This window comes from Culex pipiens, chromosome 2, assembly GCF_016801865.2.
Source record: "Culex pipiens pallens isolate TS chromosome 2, TS_CPP_V2, whole genome shotgun sequence".
Classification (NCBI taxonomy): domain Eukaryota; kingdom Metazoa; phylum Arthropoda; class Insecta; order Diptera; family Culicidae; genus Culex; species Culex pipiens.
The window spans coordinates 186,337,877-186,365,821 of NC_068938.1; the positions used below are offsets into that span (position 1 = coordinate 186,337,877).

The 27,945-nt window shown below is 36.3% G+C and overlaps 3 protein-coding genes across 5 annotated transcripts in view; 1 reads left to right on the forward strand and 2 right to left on the reverse strand.

Moving 5' to 3' along the window:
- The window catches only part of LOC120419314 (roundabout homolog 2-like), a 459,035-nt gene that overhangs the window by 338,239 nt on the left and 92,851 nt on the right, over positions 1–27,945 (forward strand). The window lies entirely within an intron of this gene.
- Positions 1,522–8,614, reverse strand: LOC120419319 (juvenile hormone acid O-methyltransferase-like). Its single transcript, XM_039581989.2, has 3 exons — positions 8,461–8,614; positions 3,023–3,697; positions 1,522–2,962 (listed from the first exon to the last, which is right to left on the reverse strand). The coding sequence occupies exons 1-3, from the start codon at positions 8,597–8,599 to the stop codon at positions 2,799–2,801; spliced, it is 978 nt and encodes a 325-aa protein (XP_039437923.1). The 5' UTR covers positions 8,600–8,614; the 3' UTR covers positions 1,522–2,798.
- LOC120419318 (uncharacterized) lies at positions 14,236–19,874 on the reverse strand. The gene is made up of 3 exons (XM_039581988.2): positions 19,481–19,874; positions 15,789–15,889; positions 14,236–15,719 (listed from the first exon to the last, which is right to left on the reverse strand). Exons 1-3 carry the CDS (start codon positions 19,635–19,637, stop codon positions 15,306–15,308), a joined length of 672 nt encoding a protein of 223 aa, XP_039437922.1. The 5' UTR covers positions 19,638–19,874; the 3' UTR covers positions 14,236–15,305.

Consider the following 27,945-nt stretch of genomic DNA (forward strand, 5'->3'; position numbering starts at 1 on the left):
AGAACTATCAGTCCAGCTCCTGAACTAGTAACATTCGCAACAATGCAGTTCAACCGCGCCAAACGTGCCACCACCGTGCGAACGGGCAACATCGACGACTTCAAGAAGAACGGCCAAAACTACCTGACGTTCATCGACAGTCTGCGCGGTGACCTGAGCCAACCGAACGTGGCCCACGGCGGAATCCGCGTAACGAAAACCGACAACGGCATCACCAAGGTCATCCTGAAGAGTGGCACCACCCAGATTCCGTTCATCTACCGGAACAGCGACCTGTACATTGTTGGGTTCGTGGTTGGGTCGGTGTTCTACGCGGACAATGACGTCTTCAAGTGGATTTCTCCACGGGAAACGGTCGGCAAGTTGCCGGCCAAGCACGCCTGGAGGTCGGTGCTGGGGGATGTCAGCGTGGACACGCTGTCGGTGCCGCTGAGTTACAACAACATCCTGCAGGGGCGCAGTAAGGTTCCGATCAACAAGATGGGAGATTCGCTGAAGAAGCTGACCGAGGTGGGAGATCGGAACAAGAAGAGTGCGATCGTCAAGGAACATCTGGTTCCGTTTGTGGTGGCGTTTTCCGAGGCGATTCGCTTCACGGTGGTCGCTAGGGCCGTGAGGGATGCCTTCGTGAAGAATGGAGGGGAGTTGGACATGAAGACGAACGTGCTGAAGTTGGCTGGGGCTGGAGGACCGGATCAGCGCAAGAGCACCCGCTATGACATCACCTGGTTGACGCTGAACTGGGGCAGTCTGTCGGAGAAGGTCAAGGTGTGCTATCTGGACAAGCAGGCACCGACTCCGTTCAAGTACTGCGACGAACCGCTGGGACTGGAGAAGAACCAGCTGAATCAGCTGCTTGGAGTGGCCACGGCCAGGTCGTTCCCGGCGTCTCGTGGAAAGCGCGAGGTTCAGTGGTTCAAACAACCAGTTCAGCAGGTGGTTGATCCCGTCGGTCGCATCGGCGCCGAAGGCGATCTTCAAGAAGCGTCTTCTTCAAAGCCGATGTCTGCGATCACGCACCACCTGGACATGGTCGGATCGCTTCATCTAATTACAATTACCATGGGAATTCTATACCTTTCCGGTCGCAAGCTTCAACCCTTTGAGCACGAACGCGAAGTCGACGGTCAGGAAGCGCAGGCGATCGCCGCCGACCTGGTGGAGAAGATCAACTGCGTCACGGGACTGGACTCGGACTACGAGGAGGACATGAGAATGCAACGGGAACTGTACGGAGCGATCGTTCGAGGAGCCGATGTGGTGCAGATCATGACCGGACTTGTTGAGCAGAGGATGAAGAAGACAGAGGGCGTTGAAGAAGCGGTGAAGTCGATCAGCTTTGAACTAGCCAAGCGGAATCATCTTGAGATTCCTCAAGAGGCGGAACTCTTCGCAAAGAATTGCTTCTAATATTTCCCAGTAAACTTCTACTTGAATACTGTTTTTTTTAAATGAGTTGACTAAATAAGAATAATCCTTTTAGTTTTCAAGTACCACTTTGTACCTTTTTCAAACCTCCTCTTGAAATCGATTAGCCAACCATCCCACCCTCATCGACATTCTATTTCATTTCGTTCAGACCAATTAAGCTTAACCATCGGTATACGGCAAGATTCGATCTAAATCCTTCCCCTGGAAGCTTCCCAGCTTCCGGCTCGTTACCCCCGGAAACCGGAGCAGGAGGCTTCCATTTGCGCCCGCTTAACCCTCAACCTCCTTTCCGGGATGGTCCATAAAACATGATTTCTAATTAGATATCGCCCCTTCCCTCGCTAAAACAGCATCCTTTTTCAAGTCACTTTATTACGCAATTTCAACATGCCGTAGGCCGGCAACGGCACAGTCTTACACATCGTCGTTGTCGTGCTACCTTGTCACACGTGCATGTTGGGCCAAATTGAGTTAAGAACGCCATTTGTGCATTATATCACTTTTCATATGAAAGAAGTTTCAATCTTGTCGTGCTACCTTGACACACCCAAACAATTGCTGTTAGTGCGACAACTGGCCAAAGGGAATTCAGATCAGAACGCGTTTGACACACGTTCAAGCCCGACTACCGTAAATATTTGTAATTGTAACTCGGGACTTCCGGCAACCAAATTAAACCAAACTTTGAGGCAATGCACTGAATGGTAGGCCAAACAAAGCTTGTTTATTATTGTTTACATTGGGTGCTCCTGTTTTCGTTTATTCAAGGTCAAACATTAAATAACGTTTTTCTTGAAACGACAGAAAACGACATGCGACAAGATAGCACGACATCGCCGTCATGTTAGACCAGGAAGCGAGGGGCAGTTGGGGGTTAATTTCGTCACATCTCATGCTTCTTCTAATGGGAAGTATTTGCGTGTGTTTATGTTTGCAGGGGTGGGGTGTTAGGAAAAGGTTAGCGGGGTAAAAACAAAAACAATGGCGCCAAGGATGATGGTGACATCGAATCGACACGATGATGGACATAACTGATGATGATGATTTTTTTTTCTTCTTCTTGGGAAGCTTGGTCCCCAAATTAAGCACACTCCATAAAGTGGAGCGAATAAACGTTGGGATTGCGGAATGCGTTACTGTTTTGATGAGATTTGCTGTTTTTGGTATTGGAATAAAAGGAGAGGAATAGAGCAGTTATCTACGAAATAGGTCTATGTTTAAACTGCTGGTATATTGTCAGATGATGTTTTTTTGTTGTTTTAGAATACTGTAAATCAAAACTCGGATTATTAAAAGTTTTTAATTATTGTTTATTGCTTCAGCTGTAGTTAACAAAAAATCCTAGTTTATAAATTCAAATAAAAAAATTAAATAAAACTGGTGGGTCTAATGGCACTTAACACAATCATTTCAAATGTTACTTTCAGTTTTGTCATATTTTTTAGACACGCTATCATAAACTCGTTAATATACTCATCTTTCAAGCAAAGTGGCATTCGTTGAACAAATGGATTGACCGATTGTAGAAAATCTGAGACACAAAAGTCAATTAATAATAAAATTTTATTTCTGAGAAAATGTATCGACCTACCTTTCAGTTGACTTTCCCGTTTGAAATCAAACTTTTGTAGTTTAATTTCCACTTCAATCTGCTCGAAACCAGCCAGCTCGAGCTGTTCTCTTATCGAATAATCACACTGAGCGTTTTGAGCGTAAACCGACGGATAGCTTCTCCAGTTCTCCATAAACGGTGCCCACTTATCCATGGTGGCCAGCTCTCGCACGGCTTTGCTGAGTTCGGTGTCCAGCAGCAGTGTCGCCATCAGCTGCCCTCCGGGAAGCATCAGTTTAAAGATGTTGCTGAACAGCTGTCGCTGGTCCTTGATCCAGTGCAGACAAAAGTTCGACGTAATGTGGCTAAACTTGCCCAAATGCTTGATAGCCGCCGCATCGTACGTGGCAATGTCAAACACTCGAAAGCTTACCCGCGGAACCGAGCCGAAGCTGTCCCGGGATGCTCGAATCATCGGTTCCAGAATGTCGATCGCCAACACGCTGCTGTAGCGGGGAACCAACGGGAGTACCAGCCTGACCAGGGCTTCGCCATCGCCGCAGCCAATGTCCAGCAGGCGTAGATCGGTGTGATTTTTCCATTTTGAAACGAACTTTGAGCTTTGTAGAATTTCCTTCGTCGTGTTCATCTGCAGAGCCTTTGACTTGGAGTACAGCTGCACGTCCTCCATCTTTGCTCGGTAGCTGTCACTTTCTGGAGCAGATGAGCTTGCAGGTTTTTGGCTTTTATACACCTTTGACAGTGTGGGGTGTGGAAGAAACCCTCGAACTTGTTGCTTTGTGGTCATAAAAGGAACGGATGGTAATTAGGCAGTGCAGCATCTTAACGATAGGGTAAATCTTAGTTCGTGATTTTTTAAAGTTATTTCCAAAAATCAAAACACCACAATTTTATGTGGCCTAGGACTACATTTATTCAATCCAACATATAATCAAAAACATAATTAAGAACAACTATCAACAATTTACCCTATGGTATGTCAATTTTTACATACAGGACCTGAGAATAGCAATACATTTTTTTTTTTGTTGTACAGTGTGACACGTGCACACTCAGTTGCAAAATGAAGTCAAATTGTACAAAAAAATGCAAAGTTTATTGAAATTCCATAAAATTTATTAAAATCTGCTCCACCAACTCTTGACACATTTTAACGGTATGTCCACGCATCTTTCTCACGTACACAAAATCTATCTCTGTGATTAATGCAACGCGTTTGTCTTGCAGGTTGATTTTAAAAAAAAATGGATTAGCTATTTCGATGCAATACCTTTCTCCGTGTTTCTTTTACAGAACAACTGAGTGTAAATTGTGGCAATTAGTCGCTTGATATTTGAATCTCTTGTGCTACATCGCCTAGAGGACGTGTCCCATGATGACCTAATCCTCTGCAACCTAAACCGCATTAAATATATACTGAACATATTTTACCTTCCTCACTGAGGTAAGGCTATAATCCTGATCTAAAAATGAACTATTGACAGTAAGCTCACAAAATTGAAAAAAAATCTGTCCGTCTGTGTGTGTATATGTGTATCTGTATGTGTGTGTATGTGCGGTACCAATAATGACCCTTGAATGAGCAAACGATAATGAGCGGCTCACAGAAATGAGCAGTTTTGCAACTAAATTTTACAATTTGATCAATTTGATCAATATTACCAATTTGGCCAGTTTGACTAATTTGATCAATTTAACCAATTTAACAAATTTGACCAATTTGACCAATTTGACCAATTGATCAATTTGACCATTTGACCAATTTGACCAATTTGACCAATTTGACCAATTTGACCAATTTGACCAATTTGACCAATTTGACCAATTTGACCAATTTGACCAATTTGACCAATTTGACCAATTTGACCAATTTGACCAATTTGACCAATTTGACCAATTTGACCAATTTGACCAATTTGACCAATTTGACCAATTTGACCAATTTGACCAATTTGACCATTTGACCATTTGACCAATTTGACCAATTTGACCAATTTGACCAATTTGACCATTTGACCATTTGACCAATTTGACCAATTTGACCAATTTGGCCAGTTTGACAAATTTGACCAATTTGGCCAGTTTGACTAATTTGACCAATTTGATCAATTTAACCAATTTAACCAATTTTACCAATTTGACCAATTTGACCAATTTGACCAATTTGACCAATTTGACCGTTTGACCCATTTGATCAATTGACCAATTTGACCAAATTAGCCAATTTGTCTAATTTGATCAATTTAACCAATTTGACCATTTGACCATTTGACCAATTTGACCAATTTGTCCAGTTTGACTTATTTGACCAATATGGCCAGTTTGACTAATTTGATCAATTTAACCAATTTTACCAATTTTACCATTTGAACCATTTTGACCAATTTGACCAATTTTACCAATTTGACCAATTTGAACAATTTGACCAATTTGACCAATTTGGCCAGTTTGACTAATTTGACCAATTTGATCAATTTAACCAATTTAACCAATTTAACCAATTCGATCAATTTGACCAATTTGACCAATTTGACCAATTTGACCAATTTGACCAATTTGACCAATTTGACCAATTTGACCGTTTGACTCATTTGATCAATTGACCAATTTGACCAAATTAGCCAATTTGACTAATTTGATCAATTTGACCAATTTGACCATTTGACCATTTGACCAATTTGACCAATTTGTCCAGTTTGACTAATTTGACCAATATGGCCAGTTTGACTAATTTGATCAATTTAACCAATTTTACCAATTTTACCAATTTTACCATTTGAACCATTTTGACCAATTTGACCAATTTTACCAATTTTACCAATTTGACCAATTTGAACAATTTGGACAATTTGACCAATTTGGCCAGTTTGACTAATTTGACCAATTTGACCAATTTTACCATGTGGACCATTATGACCAATTTGACCAATTTTACCAATTTTACCATTTGGACCATTTTGACCAATTTGACCAGTTTGATCAATTTGATCAATTTGACCAATTTGACCAATTTTACCATTTTGATCATTTGGACCATTTTGGCCAATTTGACCAATTCGACCAATTTGACCAATTTGACCAATTTGACCAATTTGACCAATTTGACCAATTTGACCAATTTGATCAATTTGACCAATTGACCAATTGACCAATTTGACCATTTAACCAATTTGACCAATTTGGCCAGTTTGACTAATTTGACCAATTTGATCAATTGAACCAATTTAACCAATTTAACCAATTTGACCAATTTTACTAATTTGACCAATTTGACCAATTTGACCAATTTGACCAATTTGACCAATTTGACCAATTTGACCAATTTGACCAATTTGACCAATTTGACCAATTTGAACAATTTGACCAATTTGACCAATTTGACCATTTGGACCATTTTGGTCAATTTGACTAATTTGACCAATTTGATCAATTTAACCAATTTAACCAATTTAACCAATTTGACCAATTTGACCAATTTTACTAATTTGACCAATTTGACCAATTTGACCAATTTGACCAATTTGACCAATTTGACCAATTTGATCAATTTGACCAATTGACCAATTGACCAATTTGACCATTTAACCAATTTGACCAATTTGGCCAGTTTGACTAATTTGACCAATTTGATCAATTTAACCAATTTAACCAATTTAACACATTTGACCAATTTGACCAATTTTACTAATTTGACCAATTTGACCAATTTGACCAATTTGACCATTTTACCAATTTTACCAATTTGACCATTTGGACCATTTGGACCATTTTGGTCAATTTGACCAATTTGACCAATTTTACCAATTTATCCAATTTGACCAATTTGACAAATTTGACCAATTTGACCAATTTGACCAATTTGACCAATTGGACCAATTTTACCATTTTGACCTTTTGGACCATTCTGGCCAATTTGACCAATATGACCATTTTGACCAATTTTATAATTTATTCATTGAGAGTTGCTGTTTTGCCTTTTTTATATTGATAGAAATGATAAAAAAGGCAAAACAGATTGATATATTTGGTAAAATTGGTAAAATTGGTAAAATTGGTAAAATTGGTAAAATTGGTAAAATTGGTAAAATTGGTAAAATTGGTAAAATTGGTAAAATTGGTAAAATTGGTAAAATTGGTAGAATTGGTAAAATTGGTAAAATTGGTAAAATTGGTAAAATTAGTAAAATTGGTAAAATTGGTAAAATTTGTAAAATTTGTAAAATTAGTAAATTCATTAAAAATCTGTTAAAATCGGTAAACTTGTTAAAACCGATATCGATTTTACCGATTTTAATCATTTTATTGAGTTTTGCATTTTTTTAAGGCAGGTACAAATATTTTTAAAAGTTTTTGTCACCCCCCCCCCCCGCCCCTTTCAAAATTGGCTCGAAAAATCAGGGGGCAAAAAAATATTTTTACAATAAACTTAAAAATTTCAATGAAAATTCAAGGGCAACCAGCTGGAATCAAATTAAAATACATTCTCCTGCGTTTAAAATCATTTTTAGCATGTTTGGGTTTATTAAAAAATCTTAAGATTTTTTGAAAATTTTCGATGCAAAATCTTTTTTTTCGATACAATTTTTGTTTTTGTCAGATCTTAGATTTTTTGAAAACTAATGATTGCAAAACAACTGAACTAGTGTAAAATGGATTTTAAAACACTTTTTTCATTTAAATGTGAAGATTATGGCTTGTTATTTAATTTTTTTTATTTTTTTTTTTGCCCCTCCCCCCCCCTTGACCTTGGCCAGGGCCGAGGGACAAAAACTTTTTTAAATATTTGCATCGGCCTAATTAATAGATATAAATATTTAGGAAGCTATGCTGATTTTGAAAAATCACGAAAATCGATGAATGTAACTTACAAGCACAATATATTTGTCATCAAATTTGCATCAACAAGAGACTCATACCGTCAGGCTGAATCATTCCAGGAAATGCAGACGAAGACTCACCTTTTTTCTTACTTATATCTAGTAAGGTATTTTCCCAATGGAAACATAAACAAGAGAGTGAAAAAAAACCTCCCTAACCTTGATTCACGGCCAGACTATGCGGTTTCTAAGCGCTTGCACTAAACTGCACTAGTCTCAATCACACCCACCGGGCTCTAATCATTATATTTGCCACCAGTACGTCAAACGGCTAGTAACTTCCTGTCATAACAGCTTCGATGAGTAACGGCATCTATGCTGCTAGATAAAATGTCGTGTTTTAGAGATGCATCATAAAATGCACCAACCCCTGAATGTATGCAATTGGCCAGTATTTAGGCAGCCGTCGAAAATGTCCAAATTTCGCCTGTTTCGTCAAAAGTATGTTTGCATATTTGAATTAATTTGCCCCAACTCAACGGTGCGCCGTTTTCCCTCGGTGCTTGTCAACAGCAATTTAACTTTTCAAACAATTGTGCTAAATTTAATCCTCGTCGGAATACACAGAGACGCACGCACGCACACTAACATCGTCAAACTTCCTGTCATCTCCACAGCTCGCCACATCCTCTCCCCGAGGGATGTCCTCCCAAACATTTGCATGCAGTTTGAAATGCACTCGTTCGGAAATTAAACAACCAAAACTCGTCACCGTCATTATCCCATCGAGCGAGAGAGAGAGAAAGCCGGAATTAATTAAATTTCGCAACTGTCAATTTGCATTCGGCCACGGAAGGTTGAACCTGTCCGGTGAGTGTTTGTGCGGGGGTGACTTGCCAGACTGGACACAGTCTCTCTCTGTTGAAATTTTAATAAGTTTCGAGACACTCACCCTCGAAGCTGCACCGGGTAGAATGTGAGTGAACTCCCTCACTCTCACTCACTCACTCAGCCTGGCAATCGCGCATCGAGCACGAGCAAATCATCAACGATTATCATCATTGAACTGTCGATTGAAACATTTAAAATTATGATGAGTTCACCAGCTTTTAGAAGGTAGTGTTTCGCAAACTTTCGTTAAATTGTTAAATTTTTTAAAATGTTTTCAGTAAATTTTATACATTTTTACTAACTTTCACTCCGATAAATATTTTTTGACAAAATTTACTGATTTTAATTTAATAAACTCTTTTCAAAACCACTCCGGTTTTGAAAACATCAAATGAGATGAAAAGTCGGTCTGCTTTTGACACAACTGTTTGATGTCATTTGCATTGGCGATTTGGTTTTTGCCACTCAAATGAGCATCATTATGCAAATGTATCGCACGCGGCGGGAATTGGTTGGATGATTAAAATGTGTCCTGCGTGCCCTGTCAACATGCTGTCGCTGTTCTGTAGCAGGCTGAGGAGGAAATTATTTATTAGGATGTAACAAAAATGACTTTTTGGCGGGCATTCAAGGGTTTGTTCCGGTGGGCATACTAAGCCCAAATCCAAAATATGAGCTTGATTGGACGTAACAGGAGCTGGCGCTCCGCCCTTCAATTTTAAATGGGATTTAACCCGTAAAAAAGATTTTTTCAAAAATGACACTTTTTGAGGCATTTTGGCCACTGAAGCGTTTATTTTCAACATCATTGGCGTGTTGGCCAGATCCTTGCGCATCTTTTGGTATATATAACATTGAAATTTGGAGCACCCTGGAGCTCGGTACAGGCCTTCAAACTTTGGCATTTTTTCGAAAAATCGGCCCCGGCAAAATCAAATGGCGTCTAGGGCGTCGCGAGGCGCGACGCATATCTTTTTTGCCGGGACCGATTTTTCGAAAAAATGCCAAAGTTTGAAGGCCTGTACCGAGCTCCAGGGTGCTCCAAATTTCAATGTTATATATACCAAAAGATGCGCAAGGATCTGGCCAACACGCCAATGATGTTGAAAATAAACGCTTCAGTGGCCAAAATGCCTCAAAAAGTGTCATTTTTGAAAAAATCTTTTTTACGGGTTAAATCCCATTTAAAATTGAAGGGCGGAGCGCCAGCTCCTGTTACGTCCAATCAAGCTCATATTTTGGATTTGGGCTTAGTATGCCCACCGGAACAAACCCTTGAATGCCCGCCAAAAAGTCATTTTTGTTACATCCTTTTATTTATCTATGATTTTGATTGGTTTTCCTTGTTTCGATTGCTTTGACTGGAAAATGGACAGACGTTTGTTTGGGTTGATTTGCATGGGTTTGAACCAGTATTTGATCAATTTCGTGTACAAAATCAATGATTTTCAAAACCATAATTTCAATTGATTTTTTTTCTCGTGATTGTACTATCTCCAACCCACAACTTTTATCCTTCAGCTGATTTATTCGATTTTCAAATAATTGACTGGCATTCTTAAACCCCGTTCACACGGGCTTCTTATAGCCAGTTATAACCATTTTTATAACCTCAACTGTCAAAGTTGTATGAGTTAAAACCTTGTTTATCTTTTAAAACCGGATATTAGGAGCCCGTGTGAATGGAGTATTATCGAATATTTCATTAAAAAATGACTTTATATAATTATCACAACTTGATAATCTATGATATGTATGAAGTAAACTTTCTATAGTTAATCAAATTACTATATTTTTTAAACTAATCGTGGAACCATGAATTTAATAATCAATATCTTGCAAAATCAAAAGAAAATCCTAAAAATGGCCAATACGTTAAGTGATAAAGATAAAAAAAAATACAATTAAAAATTATTATGTGTATTGGCAACTAATAAGGATTTCATAGTCAACTTTTAGGTTAGGCAAAAAATCACCCTTTTTAGTAGCTACAAGAAAACTTTTTCACGACATAACTTTAAAAGTACTTAACCAAACAGAATAAAATTTAAAAGGGTCTTAGGGGACCCCAAAACGAACAGAATAATGCGGATCCGGCTAAAATCGATTCAGCCAGTTCTGAGATGATCGTGTGGTAAAAAATCATGTCTACACACATCCCCACAGACATTTGTACAGAATTTGATTCTGAGTCGATAGCTATACGTAAAGGCATATCTGAGAGGTGTATTTGAGAAGTTCATTTTTCGAGTGATTTTATAGCCATGCCTCAGTGAGGTGAGGAAGGCACAAAAATAGCAAAAGTATCACAAAATGCTTTAAATTTCATCACAATCATGCAATTATTAAAAATTTGCTACATACCAATGAATCCATTTTTTTCCTAAGCTTGTACTTCTTTAACGGGAAAAAATCATTATATTTAAAATTTGGAAATGGCCTTAAAAGTCTACATTTGCTTTAAAAACATATTTAACAATGCATTCTGAATAGTCTGCAATCGATTAACAAGTTTTGAAATGAAAATTTGAATTTTAAACAATAATTTTGTTTGCCCTCTCATTTTTCAGGGAAATTTTGGAGAGGAAGGGAAATAAGCTTGAAATAAATGTTGTAATGGACTTATACATTTTGACAGTTATGCTTCTGTGACAAATTTACAAAAAAATGCAATGAATCCATAAACTTTTTTTGTTTTTGACCGATCTTTGGTTCAAAAAATAAAAATTTGTTAATAAATTTTATTAAATTAAGATAAAAATCTTATTATTTTGACAAAAAAAAACTCCGACAAAAAAATAAAGCCAAATCATGGCATATTTGGTTTAGATTCTGGTGGAACCTCTGAAAATCTAAGTTATGTGGCTTTTAATTTATTCTGAGACTTTTTTTTTTAAATTTCTGAGGAACTTTAAATAAAATTTAAATGTTCTTCAAACTTTGATAAACTATTTTTGTGTAGTGAAAAATGCAATGGTTTTACCTTCCTCACTTCAATGGGGAAAGGCTATAAAATCACTCGAAGATGAACTTCTTTATTCGACCTCGTAGACCCACCTTCACGTATACCTATCGACTCAGAATCAAATTCTGAACCAATTTCTGTGTGTGTGTCTGGATGTTAGTCCGTGCACCGAAAAATATGCACACGATTATCTCCGGAATGGCTGCACCGATTTGGACCGTGTTAGTCTCATTCGATTCGTCTCGGGGTCCCACAAGACCCTAGTTGATATTATGAAGTTTAGAAAAGTACTTCAAAAGTTATGCTAAAAAAATTTAAACAAAAGTCCGGAAGATTGTAAAAAGAGTGTTTTTTGTAAGAAAATCCGTCATGCTATACATTTTTAGAAAGGTATTTAAAAGACCTTTCCAATGAGCCTAAAACATAGAAGATCTGATAACCCTATCAAAAGTTATTAGCACTTAAATGGTATTTATACACTTTTCAGAGGCCGGATCTCAGATATTTCGATTAAAATGATGTCCGGGTCCATCATGCGACCCGCCGTCAGTTAGATAATTAAAAGACCTTTCAAATGAGCCTAAAACATCAAAGTTCTGATAACCATATCAAAAGTTATATGCACTTTAATGTTGTTTATACACTTTTTAGAGGCCGGATCTCAGATATTTTGATGAAAACGTTGTCCGGATCTATCATGCGAACTATCGTTGTATAAGTTATCAAAAGATCTTACAGATGAGCCAAATGGATTGAAAATTTGAAAACCCTATCGAAAGAAATGAGTATTGAAGCTTAATTTGTTAAACATGTTAAGGGGGAATGATGCAATTCTGGATGAAGATATTCACTATATGAATGTGAGGAAGGCACCAATCACCTAAAGGTGGATTAAGCAATGTTTTTTTTTTAAATAAAATGACTCCAATTGACTTTTTTAACTAAACTTGGAAAGAAGAAAATTGATTGGAGCATTTAGAAAAAAAGATAATATGTACTTCCTAGAGTTTAGATTTTTTTAAGTTGATGTTTCAAATACTATTAAAGTTTGTTACATCTAGAAATTGGGATGGAATTTACTATTTATAAAAAAATAAAAAGCAGTGAATGAAAATTAATTTAATTTAGTTTCATTTAATTTATTCCTTGTTTTAGCATTTTTGCCGTACAGTTGCTAACCGAAGCTTAAATTTTGACTACCTTTCAACAGATGATTTATTCAATGAAGAGGGCAGAGTTTGCGAGTTCCATTGGATCGAATAAATTAAAGAAAAAAATCAAAATATCGGAGCTTTATGTACGTAGAAAGTCATATTTTACCGACCTCAATCAGAATTTATAAAAATAAAAATATTATTTTAGCTTTAAAAAATAGATTTTGATTTTTTGTACTGATTTTTAACTGACCTTAAAAATATTTGTTAAAACACATTTTTAGAGAAAGTTCTTAATTTTAATTTTTTTATGTTTATAGTCAAAAGCAATTAAAATTTTGACTCAAAAAATATTAAGGTGGATTTTTTCGTTTCAAAAATGGTCCCAGAGCACGAGATCACCTCAAGCTCGCTTAAAAAAAATGGTGTCTTTTGTAAGTTGAATATCTTTTGACAATCAAAACAGATTACCAAACTTTAAAAGGCGTTCTAAAAATAAGAACATTCTCTATAAATCAGTCATAACAAATACGATTCTGATCAATTCACATTCATATTGCTACAGTTTTGCAATTTAAAGTAATAAATTGATGTGCATTAGGGTGGTCCAAATCCGGACTTTCTCGGAGCGACCCCCTGAAATCATAGATTGACCCATCACTAGGCTAAATTCCAAATTTGAGCTCACTCTGACCACGGGAACCCCTCCTTGCGCAAAAACGGTCCGTTTTCGGAAGCTAATACAGTTTAAACCTCGCATAGTGCGCAGGCGTTATGCTTTGTATTTCGTCGATTTCTCAAGCACGATATAATATTATTGCATTCTTTTTGAAGCAATTTGTTCGCCTTGTTCCAATCTACAATCTGCTTAAAAAAGTTTACACATTTATTCTGTCGTTTTAGAGTAATCGAAGAAATACAAAGCGTAACGCCTGCGCACTATGCGAGGTTTAACTGTAACTTTTTAGCAAAAAATCCTAAAAATATGGTGCTTTCCGGAAAGTTGTTCAAAATTCAATGAAGGTTTTACATCTGAGAATTGATAAAGATTGGACGACTATTGTGCTTTCCACCGGTAAAAAACTGAAATATTTGCTTTTCTCCATACATTTTGACGATTTTTCCTAAAAAAACGATTTTTACTAAAAAAAATAAGCTCAAATTCGAAATTTAGCCTAGTGATGGGTCAATCTTTGATTTCAGGGGGTAGTCCCGAGAAAGCCCGGATTTGGACCACCCTAATGTACATCCTATTTTTTTTGTTACAAATAATTACTGATAGTTTAATGGCACCTTCAAAAAGACTTAATTTTCAGGACGAATAATTCTTTCATTTTGTAAGTCACGTATATTTGTTTTTCTTATATTCGATTGGCTTTCGACACGTTAATAAAACTACAAGACTTGTTGTTTTAAATAAACTCAACTTGGGTTCTACATTTCTTTAATATGGTTACTTAAGCACTTGGTTTCCTAAATAATCCTTTATCTATGCAATTGCCAAATAAGCAAAAGTCCTTAATGCTAGAGGAAATACACGCATTCTCAACCTACAATGTTGAGCGCCCTATTTGAAGCACTTTTAAATTTTTAACTATTCAGATTTTTTTAAATAAATTAAACAAATTTTGAAATTAAGAAGCTATGATTTGAAGAAAAAGTTCTGATAAGCTAAAATATAAATGTTTTAAAAATAGGCATATTTCCTCCAACATTTTCTTTAGTCAATGCTGTTCATAAATAATCTTCTCTGTTGTATAGTCTTCCTAAATATTTGTTCTACTAGATTCCTTAAAAATAACATTCTCCTACTCTGTGTAACAATCGTAATTATCCCTACATGAGTCTAATAATTCACCTCGCGCTCCCGTAGCATTGCGTAATCCAGACACATTGCTCAAACTCTCGCGTGCTTGCACACCTGGATTCCTCCGTTCGACAGCTACAAGCCAATCATTTAAGAAAAAATCCATCAAATCACGCTGTTCACGTTTTCCAAATCGTCACCGTCGCTCACCTGGCCTGGATGACTCATTGCCGAGTGACTCCCTCAACACGGTGCGGGTGGGGAATTTTAAAAATATACACATTTCAACACTCACTGTCAAATGTCACACTTGAAGTTTACACATTCACACGGCCGCACTTTATCCTGATACAAGAAAAAATGGCGCGCATTTACGTCCACACCCCGAATTACGCGCGCGCCCGTTTCGGTGAAGTCACTCCAGAACAATCCCTAACACCTAACCTTCAAATTGCTAACGATCCTAAGCCTAAGCCTGAGTTGAGTATACGTACACGATGATGAAATCTTACTTATTTTTAATGGCGGAGGGGTAAATTTCAACTAACTTTCGCTTTCGATTCACTTTTCGTGAGATTCATTCGGTTTTACTTTTTTCGTTCGCGATATCACTGCCACTGGGTTTCTCTTTGGTCTCCTACTAAGCCACGTTCTCAAGTGCTCAAAGCTAAACAAACACCACCCGATGGTAGTGCTTATCGTTCGGTCCGGCAATCCGGATGTTCAGCGTATCGCACGAACAGTGCGACTGCGAGTCCAGCCGGTTCAGCTTGCGCTTCCGGTAGCAGCACGTGCCGCAGCAGAAGAACGCCAAGATCCGCTGGCAGCGACTGCGCGGAGGCACCGACTTTTGCTGCTGAAGACTCGCGTGCGATCCGCCGTAGTCGACGACGTCTTTGGTGGGTTCGTCGCTGCCGCAGCAGGAGCAGATCCCCTGCAGCAACAGCAGCAGGATCGTCACGGCGGTGTAGATCGTGAACAGGGCCTGCCAGTACGCTTTGAACTTGAACTTGCCGTCGGTTTCCTTCTCGACGACCAGCGTGTACGACACGATGAACGGGATGATGAGGGCTTTGCAGCGCTGGAAGGGGAGGAAAGGGAAAAGTGAGGTTAGGTTTGGGGATCACTTGGGTGATCTGGTAGAACTTACCCAGAAGACTGCCATGAAGAGCATGATGCTGGCCACAAATAGTCCCAGGTATAGGACGGGCGATTCCGGTTCCTTTTGGTTGTCCATTATCGATTTGAGAACTGTAAGGAAGGTTGGAGATGTATTTAGTACAATATCGTTTGCAGATCACTTGAAGGATTCTTTTTGGTTTTTATTACAGAGAAACCTTTTTTACGATATTTTTGCAAAGCTTCAAAAGGCGTTCTACATCTGAACAACACCTATAAATTGCTTTTAAAACATTACAAAAATGTTGCGTCGTTCCAGAGAAATCGACAAATTAGAAAAACGTAACGCACCGCGTAAAAAGAAGTTTCACTGTATCACAAATCTTAAATTTACTACTTGAACGTGAAATAGATTGGAATTATTGTATTTTTTCTTCAAATTTTTTTTTTCTAAATTTATGAATTCATCCTTTTGAGTACAGTAAAATAATAAATTGAAAAAAAAGAATCAATCGAGCAAGCAAATACCAATCGATCTCAGTATACTTTATAAAGCAAATTATAACCTCAAATAATTAACGCTACATGGAAATAGAAAGAAAAAAATTAAAATGATGCAAAAAAAACATCAAAATTCAACAATTGGCATCTAAAAAACGGCTTGAATTTGAAATTACGAAATTCGCATAGTACAAATCTTAATTAAATTATTTAACTTTTAAAATCATTTTAAACTACTCAATCTGGACAGAATGCAATAAAACTTCAATTTATTTAAATGTAAAAACTGCTCATCTTTGACAACCTCCTACAACAAACAAAAAACTGGAAATAAATTTGTAAAAAGCATTTCTCCCAAATAGACAACATAAAAAGATAACACCGATAAAGTGCGGATTTAAAAATATTTAACTTATATCATAATAAAATAAAAAAATCACGAAAAATCAATTTGAAATCTTTCAAATATGATAAAACAAGTCGTTATTGCAAAATTTACAACAAAAAAAAATAAATAAAACTATTTAAATTGAATTAACAAGTCTAACAATTTTCCAAAGAATCATCATTTGTGGTAAGTCAAGACAAATGGGGTGAATCGGGACACCAGTTTCAGCCATGTTTATGCATAATATTTGGATATTTGTTATTGGCTAATGTTAGAACAGATAAAGCACAACAAAATTCAGTTTAACCTCGCATAGTGGGCAGGCGTTACGCTTTGTATTTCGTCGATATTTCGAACATAACATATTATTTTCGCAATCTTTTAAAAGTTCAACGGTCGTCTTGTTCCAATGTACAATAAGCTTCAAAAAGATTTCAAAAATATTATATCGTTTTAGAGTAATCGAAGAAATACAAAGCGTAACGCCTGCGCACTATGCGCGATTCTACTGTTAGTACAATAAATCCTAAACTTAAAACCATAAAAGCTATAAAATCTGTTTGGCCGATTCACTCCAGTTGGCGGTACACATTACTCGAATATACGCACAGGCTTTCACCGATACAGAGAAAAAAAATACGTGAAGGCGTTACGCTTTGTATTTTGTCAGTTTCTCAGAAGCCATACAACATTTTTGCAAGCTTTTCAAAGCAATTTGGAAATCTGCTTAAGAGCTTCAAACTGCTTTATGAAAATTGCAAAAATGATCATCGTTTCAGAGAAATCGCTAAATTACAAAACTTAACGCTCAAGCGTAAAAAAAGTTTCTCTGTACAACTCTCAAAATTGCATTGAAATGACTTCAAAAATATTGAATTGTTCAAGAGATATCGACGAAATACAAAGCGTAATGCCTGCGCGTGTTCTTGGATTTGAAAGTACTGGCATACTTTTAATTGTTAAAGGCCATTGAAACATTTTTTTTGATTTGCAAATATATTTCAAAGGAATGCAGAACAATAAAAATAATATCAAACGGACAGACGTTAGGAATGGTTTTTACCTATATCTATTATAATTTGCTATATTTTTGAAATCTGGTCAAGAAATTTGTAGATTGACAAACGTTGATTAAATTGATATTGGAAGATTTCAAAAATACTGTACGGTTAAAGATATATTGGTGAAATACAAAGCGTAATGCCTGCGCGTGCAACCGGGTTTAAATGGGCTCTTTGTGGAGGCGTTACGCTTTGTCTTTGGTCGATTTATCTGGAGCAATACAGACATTTTTGATCTTTTTGAAGTGGTTTCTACAACTTTAAAAATTTGTATTTTTTAGTCGATTTTGAATCAAAAGACATTTGTTGTAGATCTGTAAAGAAGAAGATTCGAAAAAAAGTTGAGAGAAAAAGAGAAATCGACAAATTAACAAACGTAACGCCTTTGCGTAAAATAAAGATTGACTGTACAGGTAAACCTCGCAAGTGCGCTGGCGTTACGTTTTGAATTTCTTCGATTACTGTGAAAAGACATAATATTTTTGCAATCTATTTGAAGCAAATTGTAGAATGGATAAAGGCAAACAAATTGCTTCAAAAATTGTCTGCAGTGTTTGAAAAATCGACAAATCACAAAGCGTAACGCCTGCGTACTTTGCGCAGTTAGACTATATTTTTTATTCACATAAACTGCTGAATTGAAAAGTTGTATCACCATAACGTTAAAAAAGATTTCTCTGTATTTAAAACACCTACATTATTGAAGCGTAACGTTTTTGTTTTGCTGAACATTGAGAAACCTCTCTTTACGCGAAGGCGTTTTGGTTTGTAACTTATTGATTTCTCTTAAACCAAAAATCGAAAAGAAATTTGTATAACTGCCCAATAATTAAAAAATCCTTCTAAAAAACTGCAAAAATGTTGCGTCGTTTCAGACAAATCGATACAATTACAAAACGTAACGCCTCCGCGTAAAAAAAGGGATTTCTGTACACAATATGTTGCAAACTCTATAACTCAAACTGGTCGTACAACTTGTGTAAATTTACAAAACTCGTTTTAAATCTGGCATAATATTGGTTTGGTTTAACATAAACCAACGAAATGAAAAAAGTTACGCCTCCATATAACTTGAAGGCGAAACGCATTTTATTTCGTCGATTTCTCTGAAATCAAGAAACAATTTGGCGAACTTCAAAAATCGATTTGTAGATCTGAAAAATCAATCAAATACAAAGCGTAACGCCTTCGCGTAGCAGAGATTTCTCTGTATCAAAGGAGCTTTTATCAAGCAGAAGCTTTAAAATTTATAATTTATAAATTTTGAACAAATCATAGATATGCACAAGATTAGTAAATTGTGTTGAAAAGTTCGCAAAACGCGGGCGCGGTGTTCTTACAGAAAAACTTTGTTTTATGTGGTGGCGTTACGCTTTTTATTTCGTCGATTTCTCTTAAACCATAGAATATGTTTGCAAAATTCGAAAAGCGTTGTGTAGATCTGAACAAAACCTACACATAGCTTTTAAAAGATTGCAATAATGTTGGGTCGTTCTAGAGAAATCGACAAATCAGAAAAACGTAACGCATCACATAAAAAGAGGTTTCCTGTACAAAACGCAACACTTTATTTTTTCAAATTGTTGAAGGAAATTTGTAGACTGATGCGTGACAACCAGTTCCTTTAAAAAATCCGAACGGCAATCTGTTTGTTCGAAAGATCAGATTCAAAAACAAAACGTAACGCCTTCGCGTCAAAATGTGATGTTCCGTGTTCAGAATGAACTGAATTAGGAATAACACGATTTCCCCCTTTCACAACCCCCTACTTACATGGCACAATGGCACCGATGCCGCCGTCGACTTTCGAGTTGAGCACGCAGGTGATCGCGTAGTTGATACAGCTGACCGCCACCGTGTAGCCGTTGAACTTGACGAACCCCCGGTACATCTTCTGGACCTTTGCCCACACTTGATGTTTGGTGACCATTTTCGTAACTTTTTTTGTTGTTGCTATTTTCTCCGCGGGAACTTCCACCCTCCTACGCACAGGTAACAACCACAACACTCAAACAACACAACCTCTTCAGGTGAGCACCGATTGACTAGTGATGACAAATCATCCAACTTTGATTCGGGTATATCCGGACGGTGGAGCCCGCGCGCGCGCTCGTTCGCTCGATCTTGAGTGGTTTCTACAGCTGTTCGGATGGGACTAACCGTTTGATAGCCAGCGTAGCTGTGTGATCTTGGTCCTTTCCCAGCTCAGCAGCTTCGATAGGGTGGTGATTCACCATCGATCGGGCGGTGGTGGGGGTGGCACGTACTACCGGAGCCTTCTAGATGGCTGGCTGGTAGTGGCCACTGCTGAGGTTAGTGGCTTCGGAAGTGTGAATGATCCGATCACGATCACGAGAGAGAGAGATGATAACCAAATTAGGTCTGCAGGACGGTGTTGATATTTTGAAAGCATTCTTGAGTAATCAAAAACATTGTGATTTGATCAATTTCAAATCAATCAAGAGCAAAGAAACAGTTGAATTTTTCCAAAGTATGTATAATTTAGTACTAAATTTAGTACAATGAAATTCTTAACATTCAGTGTCATACATTCCTTGAAGTTTGTTTTCCACACGAGGATGCAGTTTTTTGTGCAAATGACTGCCTCTATCATTAGCGTGCAAGTGTGCAATTTTTGCATACAAGAAGTGCAACTAGCAATTCAAGCGAGTGACACATGACTCAATCCCTTATCATCATTCAGATTCTACGTCTAGTAGACGCTTAGAAGCTAGGAATTATACTAAAATGCTACGCAAAACAATTACACAGAGTGCAGTGCATTTGCATTCCTAACGCTTGTATATTCTGAACGCGACAAGCCCTCAAAATGTAAATCAAGTGCAACTGGAACTGCTGGTTGTGTTTACTTCAAACACTGGAAATTGATAATAACAGTGTGACGTGCGTTGTTGATTTGTTTAGTAAATGATTTTTAATAGCACATATCCGATCGATTGGGGTTACCCCCTCAGGTTAAACGTCTATGACTGGATTGATAGCTATTACGCTGATGGTGAATGAACTTGTGCATACCGAAACGATCATCCAAAGCGCTTATTTAATAACATACCGTCTATTGGGGTGACAGTGAGCCAAATAAAATTCTAAAAAATCAATTTTCTTAAATTGTTGAATCCCTTAAAATCTATGAAGAAAAAGCTTAAAAGAAAAGAACATTGTCACCCCATCAAACTAAAAGGAAACCACAAAAATGCCTGAATGTCGTACGATGTCGCCGCGACGACGATGATGCATTTCTTCGCGATAGCGACGAATCAAAATAGAGTGACTTCAATGCGTGGAACACAATTAAAATTGTAAAAACAAAGGTTAGCACGGCCGAGACATTTTTCGCGAAACTGTTGAATTGAATAGTGTCGTTTGCGGCATTTTTTGCGTGCCTCAATCAGGAATCACTTTTTAATCGATCGATAATACATTTGAAACGCATTAGACGTACGCACCTTGGGGTTGTTGAGAAAGCCATGAAAAATGTTTTTTTTTTCATAAACTTTATCATGAAAAAGAATTGTCTAAGATTTTTTTTTAACTAATATGATCATGTATCGAAAAAAAAAATGAGTTTTCTTGTTGATTTAAAATATTTTCTTTCAAGAATAGTAAAAAAAAACTTTAATTTGAGTTGTTTATATCAAAGCTCTTTATTTTACAGAAGAACAATTCTCTACGAAATTGGAAGATTTCCTGTATTTTTTTCAATTTAATCAGACTTTTGACGGCCCTTTTCTATTACATGCATGTTGTAGTTTTTTTGTTGAAAAAAGAAGAATATTGAATTTTGCCCTTATTTGGCCCTTTTGAAAATTTAGTATTGATTCTGACATTTTTAAATCATTTTTTTTAGAAAGAGATCACAACAAGTGTTTCATTTTTGAACATTGAAAATAGGATCATAAAATGCCGGAGGATCATAAAATGGGGGCTGTTTTGGTGAGACTAAGAAAACTCATAATATTATCTGCCTCGAAAACTGCAGGTTTTAGGCCCTTGAAACACATTCAATAATTTAAAAAAAAAATCAATTATATGGTTTTTTGGAAATTGTATTTTTTGTGAAACAAATCAATTGAAAAATCCCTACAAGTTTGTCTTTGACCACTTTTTGATACGATGCAACGGCTTCGAGATACAGTAATTTTTGAATTGCAAAATACACAAATATTTAAATACCTTACGCCCTTCTCAAATAATATTTTCGAGTACTTTTGGCTCCATATACACGAAAATGGCGTATATAGGCCTAGAATAACATGTCTACAAAGTTTCATTGAAATCGTAGAGGGTCGGGTACAAAAGAACCAGAAAAATTCCTAATTTGAGCTGGAACTGCTCATTTGGTAAAAAATTAAGTATTTAACAAAGAACTCTTTTAAAGTGAAAATATATGTAAAACTTCGCTTCATTGCAAATTTTGAAAGTTTAAGTCAGGCCTGCCCAACGTCCGGCCCGCGGGCCGGATCCGGCCCGTGAAGCCATTTCATCCGGCCCGCGACGGCTTTTCAAAATAGTTCTATGACCAGCCCTTAAGGCTGTTCATGAAATATTAAATAAATAAATTTATTGTCTGAAATAAACAAAATAAGCTTGAGATTAAATTTCAACATATATTTATACAACATTCTTCATGTTTGAATTTAATTCTTATAATTTCTTTATTGATATTTTTAAACTGAAAACTTGTCCATTTCGTAAAATTGTGAAATTTATGAAAAAACTTGGATTGTTGTCTAAAAATGTACAAAAAGACACTAAATTTAAATATTTTTCATTTTTAACTGTGTTTTTTTTTTCAAATTGAAGTTGATTTCTATTTTCTATTTTTTAAATAAATATGTAAGCAAAAACTAATGTATTTTCCAGAACAACTTTTCAGTTTGAGCAAAGCTTTAAAATGCAAATTTATACTGAATACTAAATATTAAAAAATGTCTCAAAATGAGTCAAGCAATAAAGAAGCAAAAAATATATTTTTTATATTTCGAAGAATAGCGAAAAAAAAATTAAAATGATTTAAAAAATTTAAAAAGTACAAAAAAATAAAAAATGAATAATTTTTTTTAATTTTTAAAATTTGTGTTTTTTTTAAATCATTTAATTTTTTTTATTTGAATAAAGGTGCACAACAATGCGAAAAGTTTTATTTTGTAAAGGATATTCGAATCCAAATTTACAATTTTACCATGTTTCATTATTTTTTTATATTGTAGTGTTGAGGAAATTAAACTAACAAAAATTGTAACGACCAGAACAATTGTAATGTTTATTTTAATATTATATCAAGGTATCTAATTGTACCTACTATACAATTTAAACAAACAAAAATTGAAATAAGTCAAATAAACACATTTTTTGCAAGTTATCTTTGTTTTTGATTCTTTAAATCAAGATATAATATTAAATAATATTTATTTACTTTAAAAGAACCCAATCATGAAAATCCTATTTTTTTCAACTTTTATCAATTATTAGTTCCGGCCCGCCACTGTTTTAGAAAAATCAGATCTGGCCCGCAAGGCTAAAAGGTTGGGCACCCCTGATTTAAGTATTTTCTAAAAATACGGAATGGAAATTTGAATAGCTAACACAAAGATAATTAAAGTGTGTTGGAGTTGGACTCTAGAATTTGACGGAAAGCAGGAAAACAAACCTTAAAAAAAATGAAAAAATGTAATGAAAAATCCCTGATGTTTGTTTTGTGCCATATATTCAATAGAAATATTTTTAAGGTTAACAAATTGTAATCAATACAATTTTGGAATTAAATTTCAAACATTATTTTTACCGTTATAGAGTCCTAAAGCCCTATTCCAATTTATATGTACAATGATCACTTTTTTTTTAATTTTTATACAAAAAAATGACAAGACATCATTTTACGATGGATTAACTTTGGTCTTCTTGGAACGAGTTGCAAAGTAGGATGCTTTCTCTCACGTTGTGAAAATAATTTTAACACTTTAAACTTAATTATGGGACCCAATTCTTTTTTTGATAAAATGATTTTTAGTTCCACCAATATCTTTAAGTGACATTTTTATTCTATGTTTATTTTTAAAAGATTTAAGTTAAAACTAGTTTACTATGCAAAATGTTTTTAATCATAAGATCCAAATCTGTATTACAGAGAAACCTCTTTTTAAGCGATGCGTTACGTTTTTCTAATTTGTCGATTTCTCTGGAACGATACAACATTTACGCAATCTTTTAAAGGCAATTTGTAGGTTTTGTTCAGATCTACAAAACGCTTTTTGAAGCTTGCTGAAATAATGTATGATTTAAGAGAATTCGTTGAAACAAAAAGCGTAACGCCACCCCGTAAAAAGAGGTTTCTCTGTATAATTAGTTGAAGTTTTACAGCACATGATTTCGAAAATCCTCATCGTACTAATGCGTTTCTCCTTGCTTCGCCAACCTTCACTCAAATAATTTATGCTCTATTTATTCTTCGTCTCAACATATCAAGAAAGGTGCAAATTGAACCTTTCAAAATAAGATCTAGACCAATTCACACTGCGCCCAGCGAAAAACAAACCGAACCGAAATCTATCGCTATATAGCCACAATCTTAATCAGAATGATTTGCACAATTTCGCGTCACATCGCGTCACATACCCCTTTAAGTTCCGTGCAAAATCAAGAAATTTCTTGAAATTAATTTTCAAAACCTTGATGACGCGCGGTTAATCGACGTGACGCACTGTTTGGAATTTCCTCAGGTGGGAGAGATGCAATTTCGCGTGACATTGCGCAAAAGGATGTTGCACACAAATCTGTCACTCTAGTTCCGATTGTGCCGGACTACCGCTAGTCGGAGCAGTAGTTAGTATGGATGCATTCGTGAAATCCATTAGCATTGAAAGGGAGGGTAGCAATTAATCTGTCAATCAGATTATTGATTGAGGTGGATTGTTTCACGCTCGACGTATAGTTGCAGGTCTTGAATTGATTGGGCTTATCGGATTCCGTCGGATAGATTCGCTTGGGACAAGTTTGACAGTGGAAGCAACAGGGTCAATAAGTTATGCTCAATGCAACGTGTTCCAATCAATTTACCTTCACCGGCTTTTATCACCTGTCGACTAATCTGCCAAGCCCCAAAGTTGCTAATCGCTTTGGCCACTTAGACCCTCCTAATGTGCACCATGTGTGGAGGCGCTCTAAAACCTTTTGCTAGTGGAGCATCCTTTCGCTAAACCGTATTCCATTAGCCAAAGAGAAATCTACACAGGCTGATCTCCACCAAGAATTCCACCAATTGTCGGATTTCCTGGCCAAATCGGATTTGCTCAACGCGCTCGATGACTCAAACAACTGCATGATTCCAGCAGTTGAGCAGTTATTACTTCATCCGCCTTGTCGCTACTACTACCCGTTGACTTCAAGTCAGCAGCGCTGCAAGTCACTGCAGTTTTCAGCGGTATGGCACACGGTGGCGCGTGCCCAAGGTGAGGCCAACTTGGCAAAAATGACGCATTTTTTCAGGTGTTGTCGTCGTCGCCGTTCGTGATTACCCGTGAAACTCGCGCGGTAATTTGTACCTCTCTCGCGCCCGGTTGCTACTAACTAAATGTTGGCATTTTTGTTTTTTTGCAATTTGTGTTTTATCGACGACGAGTACACCGGGTTGTTACGTACGCGAGTGTTGTCAACGTTGTTGCTAATGTTGTCGTTGAACGACGCTACGCGACAAACTACGCGAGGGACGATTAATTGCCGTCCGGTGGATTAGCACCTAAATTGGAGCACTTTTTCGCATTCTTTGCATTCATCGGGCTGCTCGGTCGAGAGGGAGGACGATGAATTGAATAGTTTTAGCGAGTGATGATGGATTAGTCAGGTACTGTTTTGCTTGAAGGAATGTTGACATTCGAATTTTTCTTTAAGGTAATATTTGAAGGTTTTCATACTGCTTTTTTTGTATTGATTTTCTCTATTTCAACGTAATTTATACTTTTATTATTTTTTTGAAAATTATTGATTTTCAAATAGTTTTAAAGGATGTTTTTATTTTACTTTTTAAGATAATCATTTATTCACTGTATTATCCTTTTTAAGGTGCTTTTGTATATTAGAAAACATAGTTTGCAAAGGAGATAAGACTCAAAATTTTCAAACTTTTCACAATTTTCCTGGCTTTGAAAAATGATTGAAAAAAGAAACAAATGAACATTTACACTGTTAGTATTTCGTTGTAGTCATGGCAAACCTTTGAGTGACTCAAAAATAATAAAAGTGTTATCAAGGGTTAAAATTGTATCTGGGGGTGAGATTGATGCTGAACTTAATGACACCCCTGATGACGGTAGTTTTAATGTGTGTGGTGTGAGTCTTAATAAGAAACCAACCTTATTTTTATTTTTTATTAAGAATTAATAGCTGAGCTAACAGCCTTTCCTCAGATAATTTGAATCAAATTTCTTAAAATGCAAACCAGGCTAATGCAAATTATATTTCAAGAGATACCTCTTTTGACGTGAAGCGTCACGTTTATAAAATTTGTTGATTTCTCTGAAACGACGCAAAATCTTTGCATTTTTTACGTTTTTTGCAGATCTACTGAGCGCCTTATGAAGCTTGTGAATAGTAGTTAATGCAATATGTTGCAAACAGAGAATTTTTTCAGCACAAATCGTACCTTAATCCAACGAGGTTCACCGAGTTGGATAAATACGACGAGTGATTAAAAAATCAAGTTTTGCAACGAGTTCCATTCAACGTTTTCTGCAATTTCAAAAAAAAAACCTTTGGACAGAATTATAGGACAAACTTCTTACTTACTTACTTTTACTGCTCGTACAACCTCCGGGTCATGAGCTGCTACTCTCTAATTCCGCTGCGGAACCCCCACAGTTTCCAGATCTGGATCTGGATGCATTTAGTCAATGAAACGACAAAATAAGAAGCGTAACGCCTCCGCGTAAATACAGGTTTCTCTGTATCATACACGAATAGACATCCTGTTAACAAATCCGGTAACTCTATGTTAAAGTTAATAAAAATTGAAATGTTTCTGAAATCGTTAACATTTTTTTCCGATTTTGGCAACAAAAATCAAAATCAAATCATTCGCTCTACAGCATTGCCTTGGCGTTCTCGATTGCGAGATTCCTACTCGAAACTAGGTGTCCGAAGGCTTGATTGTTGAGGCAATTGCAAACCTCTTTTTACACATCAGCTTCCATCCACTCCGGGATTTGAACTGACGACCTTTGGATTGTTAGTCCAACTGCCTACCAGTGACTCCATCGAGACAGGACCCAGGTAGACGACTCCTACATCTGGACTGAGCTATCGACCTAACTCTCTAGGTTAGCCCGGGCCAACATTTACTTCCCCATCCGACGGAAGGCGTGGTCAGAAAAATCTCGTCTCGAAAAATGCCACCGGGACCATCTGGGATCGAACCCAAGCCGACTGGGTGAGAGGCAACCACGCTTACCACTACACCACGTTCCCGTCATTTTGGCAACAATGTTGTCCAAAAATTCTGTTTAAAAATCTGAGTACAGAAATGAATCGCACAAAAAAGTAAATAATATTCCAAACATGTTTTTTTAAAATGCTTTTAAATAAATCAGTGATTTTTTTAAGATTTCGCAAAACGACTTTTCTTTATTTTTTTTTTGTTTAGATGAATTTTTGTCCTTTGTTAAATTTTGCATTTATTAGTTTTTCCTGGTTATACAAGGTGAGTATGTAAATGTATGAAATTCTATACTTTGAGAAGAGATATTCTGATCGATTTGGTGTCTTCGGAAAAGTTGAAGGTTATGATTATCACTTTTGTGAAAAAATAGGTACACGGAAAAAAATCACATGTTTTTATTCAAATTTTTATGCTCAAAACTTAAATTCCAAATATACAATTGGTTTCTCGAAATTCTTTGACAAAAAACATACTCGTATCCACTCCCTATCACCTAAACCCTGTGGTTTTATTGAAAAATAGCGAAAAACATTCAAAATCAGTTTTTAAAAGCAAAATTCAATTATTGGATAAAATGAACCGTTTTCCAGTTATACCTTAACCAAGATATTTATTTTTTTAGTCTTTTTTCATTAAAAAAAATATCCTTGAAAGTAAAGCACCTCTGAATTTTATTTTTTTAGAAGCTGAGAAAACTGAGAAAAGGCAATTAATTTGTCAGATATAGTCTCACATAGAATTCAAAGAGAAACTAAGTGTAACCTAATTAGTCTGTATTTTTTTTGGT

Excerpts from the sequence above, each read along its gene's own strand:
- LOC120419319 (XM_039581989.2), bottom strand. The coding sequence starts at position 8,599 with ATGACGGTGACGAGTTTTGGTTGTTTAATTTCCGAACGAGTGCATTTC. Across the intron at positions 3,698-8,460 it reads GTTTGACGATGTTAGTGTGC|AAAGTGACAGCTACCGAGCA; the intron begins GTGCGTGCGTCT and ends CATCTGCTCCAG. Across the intron at positions 2,963-3,022 it reads ACGGGAAAGTCAACTGAAAG|ATTTTCTACAATCGGTCAAT; the intron begins GTAGGTCGATAC and ends TTTGTGTCTCAG.
- LOC120419318 (XM_039581988.2), bottom strand. The coding sequence starts at position 19,637 with ATGGTCACCAAACATCAAGTGTGGGCAAAGGTCCAGAAGATGTACCGG. Across the intron at positions 15,890-19,480 it reads CATCGGTGCCATTGTGCCAT|TTCTCAAATCGATAATGGAC; the intron begins GTAAGTAGGGGG and ends CCTTCCTTACAG. Across the intron at positions 15,720-15,788 it reads TCTTCATGGCAGTCTTCTGG|CGCTGCAAAGCCCTCATCAT; the intron begins GTAAGTTCTACC and ends CTCCCCTTCCAG.